This window comes from Coregonus clupeaformis, chromosome 26, assembly GCF_020615455.1.
Source record: "Coregonus clupeaformis isolate EN_2021a chromosome 26, ASM2061545v1, whole genome shotgun sequence".
Taxonomy (NCBI): domain Eukaryota; kingdom Metazoa; phylum Chordata; class Actinopteri; order Salmoniformes; family Salmonidae; genus Coregonus; species Coregonus clupeaformis.
In genome coordinates this window covers 40825548-40838546 of record NC_059217.1, presented here as the reverse complement: position 1 = coordinate 40838546, position 12999 = coordinate 40825548, and the positions used below count along the sequence as shown (strand labels likewise).

At 46.0% G+C, this 12999-nt stretch overlaps 1 protein-coding gene across 1 annotated transcript in view; it reads left to right on the top strand.

Moving 5' to 3' along the window:
* The window catches only part of LOC121540376 (DNA-directed RNA polymerase, mitochondrial), a 54915-nt gene that overhangs the window by 13385 nt on the left and 28531 nt on the right, over window positions 1-12999 (top strand). Inside the window, exons 6-12 of the mRNA XM_041849219.1 lie at window positions 3729-3878; window positions 6529-6696; window positions 7938-8108; window positions 8573-8812; window positions 10456-11250; window positions 11407-11529; window positions 12096-12218. Coding sequence (XP_041705153.1) covers window positions 3729-3878; window positions 6529-6696; window positions 7938-8108; window positions 8573-8812; window positions 10456-11250; window positions 11407-11529; window positions 12096-12218 — 1770 coding nt within the window. The remainder of the gene's footprint in view (window positions 1-3728; window positions 3879-6528; window positions 6697-7937; window positions 8109-8572; window positions 8813-10455; window positions 11251-11406; window positions 11530-12095; window positions 12219-12999) is intronic.

Genomic DNA, 12999 nt, shown 5'->3' with positions numbered 1-12999 from the left:
TTGTCCCATTCTGGTCCACGCTGATAGCCGGGCATCGCATGGCACTGCTCCCTGTCTGGACAATCTCTGCCCTGGGCAGCAACAACAATATGACACAATTCAAAACATGCAAAGAACAATGCACATGAACAAATACTTATTATTCAGTTCTGTCTCATGGCCCAGCATGAACTGCCATAGACACACTGAAACAGAATGTAATAAGATAAGAGCGTGTGATAAATGACTAAAATGTAAATGTATGCGTCCTAATACATCAGTGTATATACTGTAGTTCCTCAGCAGCAAAGCTTGCTCTTAAAAAAAGACTTAAGAGCCCATCTACTCAACAGAGAAGGTAGTATTGTGCCATGCTTTAGTGCAATACAGCCGATGACCAAGTGATTTATCTCCTGCGTAACCTTTAGCTTTGTTTTTGCTGCTGTCCAATAGTGTCTAAGCAGCCTCTCCTTTGAGGACAGATTTACTGTGTCTCTTCCTGTGTCTCCCGGGTTAATAAAGAGACACCGTACATCAACCCCTCTATGATGTGTTAACTGATAATACCCAGATGGCCTCTTTCAATAATAAATGACAACATGTAAAAGCACACAGGCCCTCTCAGTATGTTGGCCTACTCAGTACCATTCTAGCTGGACCACTAAGCCAGCTGTGTATTTATATAATGAGATATATGCGCTGCCACTTTCTATGAGCGTTTTAATTGGGTGCCAGCCAGACCTTTGGTGCGGGTTAAGCTTAAAGCAACAGCATGTAAAGATGCAGTATAAGCATATTTCTTTTTTAATTGGCCACGGGAGGGTGATGGGATGGAAGTTAATCTGCATAGCTACTGGCTGTTAATTGAGGCTGTGTGGGTTTGGTCAGCGTTAGTTTGTGCCCTCCTTTTTTCTCTCTGTCAGGTGACTGCAGGCACAGGGGGAATGGTGGCGTGGGCCTGCCTTAGTCCATTTAGTGCCTTCACTCCAAGCACCACACACACACACACACACACACACACACACACACACACACACACACACACACACAGAGAGCACTACACTGACCTTAAATGTGTTACCACCCAATTATAGATATAGAAAATGAATATCCATACTCCTTTGTAAATGCATATCATTTGATTTTCAGTTTGATCTCGGAAATTAAATGCCAATGGGTCAAGGTACCAGCCCACAGTAATTGATGGAGCACACAGGACGCGACTACACCTTATTACACTGAGTATAATGAGCCATCTGTTTGCTTTATAGTCTTGTGGAGCTGAGTGTCTAGTGATTAAGACTGGGTAATGCTCTGTGTGTTGCAGCAGACTGAGTGTCTAGTGATTAAGACTGGGTAATGCTCTGTGTGTTGACAGCAGACTGAGAGTGTCTAGTGATTAAGACTGGGTAATGCTCTGTGTGTTGACAGCAGACTGTGAGTGTCTAGTGATTAAGACTGGGTAATGCTCTGTGTGTTGCAGCAGACTGAGTGTCTAGTGATTAAGACTGGGTAATGCTCTGTGTGTTGGCAGCAGACTGAGTGTCTAGTGATTTAAGACTGGGTAATGATCTGTGTGTTGGCAGCAGACTGAGCGTCTAGTGATTAAGACTGGGTAATGCTCTGTGTGTTGACAGCAGACTGTGAGTGTCTAGTGATTAAGACTGGGTAATGCTCTATGTGTTGGCAGCAGACTGAGCGTCTAGTGAAGGGTTCCCCAACTGGCCAAATTTGGACCGCGGGGGATTTGATTTGGCCCCCCAAGATTTATAAGCAATTGTTTGGGGTGTAAATACACCAGAAAATCAGCTCCAAGTGATTTTAATTATGGAAATCTGTTCCAAAGTATTCCCACGCATAATAGAGAGGTGTACACTCAGTGGCCAGTTTATCTAGTACTGGGTCGGACCCCCCTTTGCATGGAAACGTTCCTCAATTGGTATCAAGGGACCTAACGTGTGCCAGGAAAACATTCCCCACACCAGGCAGGATGAGTCCATGGACTCATGCTGCTTACGCCAAATCCTGACTCTGCCATCAGCATGACGCAACAGGAATTGGGTTTCGTCAGACCAGGTGTTGGTGATGGCGTGTCCACTGGAGCAGCTTCTTCTTGTTTTTTTTACATTTACATTTTTGTCATTTAGCAGACGCTCTTATCCAGAGCAACTTACAGTAGTGAGTCCCCCATGGGAATCGAACCCACAACCCTGGCGTTGCAAGTGCCATGTTCTACCAACTGACCCACAGGACTGACTTACCGACTTAGCAGATAGGAGTGGAACACGGTGTGGTTATCTGCTGCAATAGCCCATCCGTGACAAGGACCAACGAGTTTTGCATTCCGAGATGCCTTTCTGCAGACCACTGTTGCACTGCGCCGTTATTTGCCTGTTTGTGGCCCGCCTGTTAGCTTGCACGATTCTTGCCATTCTCCTTCGACCTCTTATCGACGAGCTGTTTTCGCCCACAGGACTGCCGCTTACTGGATGTTTTTTGTTGGTTGCACCATTCTCTGTAAACCCTAGACACTGTTGTGCGTGAAAAGCCCAGGAAGCCGGCCGTTTCTAAGATACTGGAACCGGCGCGCCTGGTACCGACGATCATACCACGCTCAAAGTCGCTTAGGTCACTCGTTTTGCCCATTCTAACGTTGTCAAACAGTAACTGAATGCCTCGATGCCTGTCTGCCTGCTTTATATAGCAAGCCATGGGCACGTGACTCACTGTCTGTAGGAGCAAACCATTTTCGTGAACGGGGGAGGTGTACCTAATAAACTGGCAACCGAGAGTATGTGATCATATACATATGTAAGCAAGGTTTGAGATTATTATGTTTTAGTCAAATATTATGTATGTTTGGGCTTCTTGAAGTCAATTTGCAGTCTACAAATTATTTGTAATTATGTTCCGGCCCCATCTGCTCAATAAAAATCTGCGTTGATGTTCCCTGGTCTAGTAATTAAGTGTCACCACTTCCTCCGAAGCTGCCTCCCCTCCTTGTTTGGGCAGGCTTCGGCGTTCGTCGTCACCGGCTTACTAGCTACTGCCGCTTCATATATCATCATTCCATTTGTCTTGTCTTGTCAATTACACACCTGGTTCATATCCCCTCATTAGTACGTGTTTAAGTGTTCCCTCTGCCCCCCTTGTCCTTGTGGGTGGTTGTTCATTGTGAGGATTAGTAGCTCGGTTGAGCTCAGTATTTTGTATTGCCGGAGAATTTTCCCTGTGTGCATGTTTGTTCCAGTGCGCCTGTTTTGCGCACTGGACTGGTTACGCTGGATTACGGAATAAACTCTGTATACTGTGATTTACCCTCCTGCGCCTGACTCCTTCAAATCACGCATCACATTAAGGCTGGGTAATGCTCTGTGTGTTGGCAGCCGACTGAGATCTGTCTGCTTCTCCCTACCTCAGCTAAGGACTCTGACCTGACAGAACCCTCCCCATCACCACACACTCATATTATTTAGAACACACACACCCTCTCTTTGGCCAGGACTGTACACACACACACAGCCTGGACACACGCTCGAATGTGCACGCACACACACGCATTCCAAAATAGCTATGTGAGTGTTCTCTAAATGTATCTAATATTGACTCTAATAATAGACATTAGGTTTAATGTATGCTCCCTTCCATTGTCTCTCTCCTGTGATGTAGTATGCAAGGTAATAGTCTCTCCCTGGAAAACCCAGTCTGTGTATGGCCTCTCTGAATCCTCTGACCTGTGTGTGTTTCAGAGGGCGGATGCTAAATACCCCAAACTGGCCTTCAACCTGGAGGAGCTGCGGGAGAGGTTCAGCCGTCAGCTGAGCATGGAGCAGGCCAGCACCATCACCATTCACTCTGTGGAGGCCATGAAGCCTGTTACCCCACACATGGCCAAGATGGTAAACAAACTGCCCCACCCACCTACACGTACAGTGGGGAAAAAAAGTATTTAGTCAGCCACCAATTGTGCAAGTTCTCCCACTTAAAAAGATGAGAGAGGCCTGTAATTTTCATCATAGGTACACGTCAACTATGATTTTTAATGAATTTATTTGCAAATTATAGTGGAAAATAAGTATTTGGTCACCTACAAACAAGGAAGATTTCTGGCTCTCACAGACCTGTAACTTCTTCTTTAAGAGGCTCCTCTGTCCTCCACTCGTTACCTGTATTAATGGCACTTGTTTGAACTTGTTATCAGTATAAAAGACACCTGTCCACAACCTCAAACAGTCACACTCCAAACTCCACTATGGCCAAGACCAAAGAGCTGTCAAAGGACACCAGAAACAAAATTGTAGACCTGCACCAGGCTGGGAAGACTGAATCTGCAATAGGTAAGCAGCTTGGTTTGAAGAAATCAACTGTGGGAGCAATTATTAGGAAATGGAAGACATACAAGACCACTGATAATCTCCCTCGATCTGGGGCTCCACGCAAGATCTCACCCCGTGGGGTCAAAATGATCACTTCAGCTAGCTCAATTCAGCTTCCTCTCTCTCTCTCTCTCTCTATATATATATATATATACAGTGGGGAGAACAAGTATTTGATACACTGCCGATTTTGCAGGTTTTCCTACTTACAAAGCATGTAGAGGTCTGTAATTTTTATCATAGGTACACTTCAACTGTGAGAGACGGAATCTAAAACAAAAATCCAGAAAATCACATTTTATGATTTTTAAGTAATTAAATTGCATTTTATTGCATTGCAAAAATCCCAGAACCACACGGGGGGACCTAGTGAATGACCTGCAGAGAGCTGGGACCAAAGTAACAAAGCCTACCATCAGTAACACACTACGCCGCCAGGGACTCAAATCCTGCAGTGCCAGACGTGTCCCCCTGCTTAAGCCAGTACATGTCCAGGCCCGTCTGAAGTTTGCTAGAGTGCATTTGGATGATCCAGAAGAGGATTGGGAGAATGTCATATGGTCAGATGAAACCAAAATAGAACTTTTTGGTAAAAACTCAACTGGATTGGAGGACAAAGAATGCTGAGTTGCATCCAAAGAACACCATACCTACTGTGAAGCATGTACATCATGCTTTGGGGCTGTTTTTCTGCAAAGGGTCCAGGACGACTGATCCGTGTAAAGGAAAGAATGAATGGGGCCATGTATCGTGAGATTTTGAGTGAAAACCTCCTTCCATCAGCAAGGGCATTGCAGATGAAACGTGGCTGGGTCTTTCAGCATGACAATGATCCCAAACACACCGCCCGGGCAACGAAGGAGTGGCTTCGTAAGAAGCATTTCAAGGTCCTGGAGTGGCCTAGCCAGTCTCCAGATCTCAAACCCATAGAAAATCTTTGGAGGGAGTTGAAAGTCTGTGTTGCCCAGCGACAGCCCCAAAACATCACTGCTCTAGAGGAGATCTGCATGGAGGAATGGGCCAAAATACCAGCAACAGTGTGTGAAAACCTTGTGAAGACTTACAGAAAACGTTTGACCTGTGTCATTGCCAACAAAGGGTATATAACAAAGTATTGAGAAACGTTTGTTATTGACCAAATACTTATTTTCCACCATCATTTGCAAATAAATTCCTTAAAAATCCTACAATGTGATTTTCTTGAAAAAAAATTCTCATTTTGTCTGTCATAGTTGACTTGTACCTATGATGAAAATTACAGGCCTCTCTCATCTTTTTAAGTGGGAGAACTTGCACAATTGGTGGCTGACTAAATACTTTTTTTCCCCACTGTATAGTCTGGCCAAACACTGAAATATATTGCTGTAGTTATACAGTATGGAATAGTGACACACTGAAATATACTATGCTTTATTTTGTATTTAATGATCCTGAAATGAACAATTATTGGATTTGTATAGGATCTCAAATCGCTTTATATTGAAGGGGTGGAATTTTATTTAATCCATTGCCAATGAGAAAATCATATATTTTCATTATGTTGATTTTTTAAATGTTCAGTCAGTGTCAGCAGTGAGAAAAGTTTTTCTCCAGACAGCAGTCAAAACTTTAAACCTTATGCGTTGAGGCCTCTCCCCTTATCTCAGTGATCTGGGGCCAGGCATTTACAGTTTAAACTCTCTCTGCATCTCCAGACAGTGTTTCAGACTGGGATGAGGGTCCCTGGTGGTTCTGCAACATTTACAGCAGAATGATAATGTATTTTAATGGGGCTGTCCTGAGGAGAGGGTGGTCATCTAGAGGCCAGGCCAGCCTATCTGCTCTGTGTCATCTGGGCTCTCTCCTTCTGGCATGGACAGGCAATATGACAGTCCCCTGGATGGAGGGGTGACCCAGTTTCACAACATGGCTGGAGACCGCTTCTGTTTGCTCACCATATCTGAATCTGAACACATGCTGAATACCACAGATGATTATTGGCTAGCTAGTGGAGTCCAAATGAAAGATCTAATGTGTTTGTTGTTTAACCTTATGTCAACTTTGAACTCATGTCCAAAGTGGATATAAGGCAGAACTTGCTTATGGAACATAGTTCGTCATGTTTTCATCCACCAGAACCACACAGTACCATGCAGTATTACCTTGCTGATGGTGGTGTATGTGACTGTTTCAGAGGGATCTGCTGGCGGAGAAGCGGTTAGTGTGGCACAAAGCCCTGGTTGGGGCCCTGAGGGAGAGCAAGATGATCCTGGCCAGCAGCACCCCGAAGGCCGTCAGACTCAGCCTCTACCCCTACCTCTGTCTGCTGGACCAAAAGGACTATGTGGACATCATGATCCAGGTATAAAGCTACATTATTATTATTTTTATTATTATTATATAACCCATAATCCTCCTTAATCCTCTCAACTATCTCTGACCTTGGGTCAAATACACTGAGTGTACAAAACATGACATAGACTGACTAGGTGAAAGCTATGATCCCTTATTGATGTCACTTGTTAAATCCACTTCAATCAGTGTAGATGAAGGGGAGTGTCACAATTGTTGAGAGACGGGTCATACCAAGGTGCAGCGTGAAAAGCATACATGTTTATTAACTAAATAAACATACAAGAAACGACGTAACGTGAAGTCCTCCGGCTATACACATACCAGCCTAACAGGAACAACATCCCACAATACACAGTAGGCAATGGGCTACTTAAGTATGATCCCCAATCAGAGACAATGAGCGACAGCTGCCTCTGATTGGGAATCATACCCGGCCAGACATAGAAATAGACTAACTAGAACCTAAACATAGAATATATAACATAGATTTCCACACCCTGACTAAACAAACAAGAGTTCTATAGGTCAGGGCGTGACAGGGAGGGGACAGGTTAAAGAAGGATTTTTAAGCCTTGAGACAATTGAGACATGGATTGTGTATGTGTGCCATTCAGAGGGTGAATGGGCAAGACAAAATATTTAAGTGCCTTTGAACGGGGTATGGTAGTAGGTGCCAGGTGCACCGTTTTGTGTCAAGAACTGCAACGCTGCTGGACTTTTCACACTCAACAGTTTCCCTGTGTGTATCAAGAATGGTCCACCACCCAAAGGACATCCAGCCAACTTGACACAACTGTGGGAAGCATTGGAGTTAACATGGGCCAGCCTCCCTGTGGAACGCTTTCGACACCTTGTGTAGAGTCCATGCCCTGATGAATTGAGGCTGTTCTGATGGCAAAAGGGGGTGCAACTCAATATTTGGAAGGTGTTCCTAATGTTTTGTACACTCAATGCATATACTGTATCTCTGTTGGTTCAATTCTTACTTTTCTGAGTGGTATCAAATTGTCTGAGCTGGTTGACAAATTATATGAACGTTCTAACGTTTCATTTGGCGTTCCGCAAGGTTCTGTGTTTGGACCCTTCAGGTAAAGCCCACTGCATCCCAGCAGTATGTTGGACCTTGACTCCTTTAGACCGCTGATGTATCTAGAGTTCAGGTTTATTTAGCATCTTTGTAGTTTGACATAAAATGTAATTCTATAAAATACAGATGATCCTAATAATGTTGATATTTGTCTTTGTCAGAGTCTGTCTAACTTGCCACCCAGTGGGGAGTCTCTCCACATCCTGGCCAAGGAGCTGGGCAACAGGGTCCACAACAAGTTCTGCATCCGCATGAAGAGCCACAACCAGATGGTGGAAAAGCTCAGCCATATCTACAATGAATATGCTGAGCTGCTAGCCAAAGACTCTCAGGTATGACACTCCATAGAAATAGGATGAATAGAACAGGCGTCCCCATTCAAGTCAATGATGGCATAATGGGTGGACTGGTGGCCATTGCAAGAGTACCCATAGGAGCAAAGCAGGAAGTAAAAGCAGGAAGTGTACCCATCAATATGTGCTGTGATTTGTTGATTCAACTCAACTGACATTACAAACAATACATTCCATTGCATGAGCCACATCAGTTAACATAATTTGAATTAACATTCTACATTACCATGGAAATGTTGCATCAAAGGCAGGCAGCCATTGCGAGTTTACTAGTCAAATTGTCAGGGTTAGAGATTCCAAGCCTGTTCTATTCTATTTCTATGTGACACTCTTCCACCAACATCTGGTCTTTATCTGGTTTTTGTCTGCATGCAATTAGAAGATGTATTAAATAATTGACCTACTGTTTGACTTAAAGAAAACTTCCTTACTGTGCGGTGCAGGAGTTTGACGTATTGCCTAGGGAGCGATGGTGGAAGCTGGAGGCGGAGCATAGCTCTGGCCCCTCTCTGCTGGGGGACAAGACCCAATGGCCCCACACGGTGGTGGTGGAGCTGGGCACCTACCTGGTGGACCTCATGGTCAAGCACATGAAGGTGAACAGCGACATCCTCAATCCTGCCTATGACAGGAAGTTCATCCCCGTCCTCTACCACATGTACACCTTCCGCAGTAACAAACAGGTAAATCATATACTACATTTGAAGTGATTTATGCAAGTTATTTTCTCCCAATTCTTTCACCAGATTTCCCAGGTTTAGGGTCATTTTCGTGTCATGGCTTATTCTTCATATCGACATTTATGAGCGAAATCAGTCAGTAGTGCAGCAGTCAGAAGGAGCCATAACATAACATGCCGTCTGTCATAGCTGCTACGTCTGTCTTAAGCTCTCCTCTCACAGCCAGCTCCCTCATATTATTCTGTCTGCCTGCACGGACCGGGCTCATAAGCATATGAATAATAAAACCGCTTTCCCTGCAAGAGTGGACAGCGGTGCAGTTGAGTAAAAGCCAATTCATGCTTCATCCGAAAATGTGGTCGGAGGCTATGTATGGAGGGTGTGACGCAATTGCTCCGTACCACATCGCCGTGCGCCTCCCAAATTGTTTTATAATGCGGAGGGCTCCGTATTGCTCCGCATTGACTTGATTGGTTGATGGTAGGTGGGGGCGGGAGGTCCTGTATACACACAAAATCTTTCTTCACAACAGCTCTGCTCAACAGCTCTGCGCTGCTCCGCGAAGCACAAGAAGGATGATTGCCCTGACTCCTGCAAAAACTAACTAATCATTTTTTTACTGTACCCTTAATTGGCTGGCTGATTGACTGCACTGGGATAGCTGACAAGGAAATGAAGACGCTTTCTATTTTGTCCTCTGAGCCTCGTTCCTGGTGGAAAAGAAGCGCCTGCCGGCATCTCAATCCGGTGGATTCGGTGTGCTTTGACAGTGGAGTCCGCTGTGGGGTTCAAAGCTGGTCTCTGGCCACTCCTCCCTCTGCTGTGTTGGCTCAGGGGGGTAGAGGGTAGGCCAGCAGGGGTGCAGCCTAATGATTTTACAGCATGCAGAGTTGTTAGGCTGCACAATGCTTCTCTGGTATTTTTCATGGAATCTCTGCCTGGTTGATGGACTGGACTGAATCTGTTATGATATCTCTCTGGTTGATGGACTGGACTGAATCTGTTATGATATCTCTCTGGTTGATGGACTGGACTGAATCTGTTATGATATCTCTCTGGTTGATGGACTGAATCTGTTATGATATCTCTCTCTGGTTGATGGACTGGACTGAATCTGTTATGATATATCTCTGGTTGATGGACTGGACTGAATCTGTTATGATATCTCTCTCTCTCTCTGTCTATCTGTCTATCTCTCTCTCTCTCTCTCTCTGTTTCTGTGTGTGTGTGTGTGTGTGTGTGTGTATGTGTTAGACTGCACTGTTGGTTTATACTGTATGTTTTCTACAATGCTGTGTCTGTCTGTGAGTTTGGTTGGTGAAGCCTTTCAGGTAGTAGCTAATTAATCTCCGGCTGTCACACGTGATTAAAACTGCTATGAACCAGATGCCTTAGCTGGTAGCCACAGTATTTACATCATCACAATTACACGTAGTCAGGCAATAAATCAGCCACACGCGCCCTCCACCAGAAGCCATGATTAATGTGGTGGTGTTGTCACAGCAAATAAGGCTGCCTGTTCTACTGAAGCTTAATTGAAACGTTCAGCTCTGTTTTTGAGCAGACCTTTGATTGGACTGGTACTGTACCTGTGTTTTCGTATTTCATATATTTAATTGGATCTCTCATGTTGTGATTGGCTGCAGGTCGGCTTCATCAAGCCGCACCCCATCCTGACGCAGATGCAGCAGGACGCCATGGAGACCACGCTGACCTTTGACTCCTACGTGATGCCCATGCTGTGCCCGCCCGTGCCCTGGACCTCGGCCAAGTTCGGCGCCTACCTCCTCACCCCCACCAAGATGATGCGCACGGTGGTTGGCGCCAACCAGCACGAGATCCTGCTAGAGAAGTGCCATGACGCGGACCTCCACGCCGTGCTGGACTCCCTCAACCAGCTGGGCAACGCGGCCTGGAGGATCAACCAGCCCCTGCTGGACATCATCATCTCCATCTTCAACGATAAGGGCAGTGAGAAGCTGGACGTCCCGCCGCCCAACTCCGAGGCCCCCAAGATCCCCCGCTACAACCAGCAGGACTCGGCCACCTATTCCTTGGCCGAGAAGGCCCACCTGAAGAGGGAGGTGGTCAAGGCCAAGAAGAAGTGCAGTGAGATGCACAGCCTCAGGATGGACGCCCTCTATAAACTCTCCATCGCCAACCACATGAGGGACGAGGTCTTCTGGTTCCCCCACAACATGGACTTCCGCGGGCGGACGTACCCGTGCCCGCCCTACTTCAACCACCTGGGCAGCGATGTGACCAGGGCCGTCCTGGTGTTTGCGGAGGGGAAGCCCCTGGGGCCTGGCGGTCTGGACTGGCTGAAGATCCACCTGGTCAACCTGACAGGTTTGAAGAAACGCAGCTCGCTGGCAGGCAGGCTGGAGTACGCCAACACCATCATGGACGACATCCTGGACTCTGCAGACAACCCCCTCAACGTCAGTCTGCTAACAATGTGTCCTGTTTGTTATCATACTGTTACAGCGCATAGATTGTGATTGTATTATTCTACCCACTGGGAGATAATCTAACCATTGATATGTTGTATCTGATACTCTATTGTCTATGTGGTTGTGTGTGTGTTTCCACGGCAGGGTAAGAAGTGGTGGCAGAATGCAGATGAACCCTGGCAAGCCTTGGCCTGCTGTATGGAGATAGCCAACGCTGTCAGATCACCTGACCCCACACACTTCATCTCCCACTTTCCTGTGCATCAGGTAATGACACTGACCTCTAACCCCTACCCCTGCCCCTTGACCCTCCATTTAGATCTGAAAGGATTAGATGGGTATATGCAATACGGTCATAGCTCCATATTACCCTCTGAAAGAATAGGTGTACTTTTTGCTATATTGCTTACTCCTAGGGTCTAGGGGTCCATTTTGTTTTGCACGCCTCTATAGCTGCTGCCATTTACAACCTCTTAACAGGAGGTGTCTCACTTACCCGCTATACTGTTATTTTAGAGGCCTCATCAAAGTTAACAAGGCAACAGCTCCCCTGACACCATTTTGGGGAAATTGTTGTTTTTATGTCACTTTACTTTGTGCTCAGTCACTGCCCTGGCTGATCCAGGCTAAATGGTGTGTTCAGACATCAGTTAGCCTCTGTCTGTTGGCTGGGCTCTGGCTCTGTAGAGAGCTGAGCAGCCCATCGACCTTGTCTGTCTGTGCATGGCCTCGGTTAAGCTTTTATTTGCCACCCCAATAATATTTCTCTCTTCTTTTTCTCTCTCTCTCTCTCTCTCTCCAATTCTCTCCACTCCCTCCTTCCTCCCCCTCAGGATGGTTCGTGTAATGGTCTCCAGCACTACGCAGCCCTGGGTCGGGATGTGATCGGTGCCACCTCTGTGAACCTAATTCCCTGCGAGGTGCCCCAGGATGTCTACAGCGGGGTGGCACAGCAGGTCAGTCAGCCTGGGCACCAGTGAGCAGTGGCGGGGTGGTTATATTGCCCTGCCCCTACCACCTATAATGTTGAAATCCATTGTTTTTTATCAATGAATAAATAATGATGTACTTGAAGAGTGTCTCACATTATCGAGCTTGCTCCTTTATTTACCTGGGGAACGAGTGTACTTTTTCCTTTGCACTTAGCACAGTCTACAATAACAGCACCTGCTCTCCTCAGACTAGTCAGAGCAGGCTTTACTTTACCTCTCACCCCAGGGCTCCCTTAGCCCCAGTCCCTGCAGCACAGAAGTCACAGCCCAAGGATTTTGCTCTGACCAAGCTACATATTTTAGAGGGGAGACAATTTGAGCCTATTGATTTTAGCACCGGTGAGAGCGGAGAGTATTTACAAAGCACAGTGTGGCCGTGCCAAAAACATCAAGTCGCATTTAGCTGGAGCATAGTACACTGCAGAGTTCTCAATGAGCTGGGCTGCTTTCAGAATGGTGCTGTGGCAGCACTTCCTGCTCCCTTCTCCTACCTCATCGTCCAGCAACTCCTAAGGAACGCTGATTAGAAAGCAGCTGATGTATTCAGCTCCGCTTCGAGTCTTGGGGAGGACAAACACCTCCAGTACATACAGAGGACCAATCATCAAGGCAACAATGTTTACAGGAACGATACACCCAGTGTATATTTAAGGTGATTGCAGTTAATTGATTCAGACTGTTCACTTCTATAACTAGTACAGTAGGTTCTGTACAGGCTATACAGCAAACTGCTGCTAATTTAAAG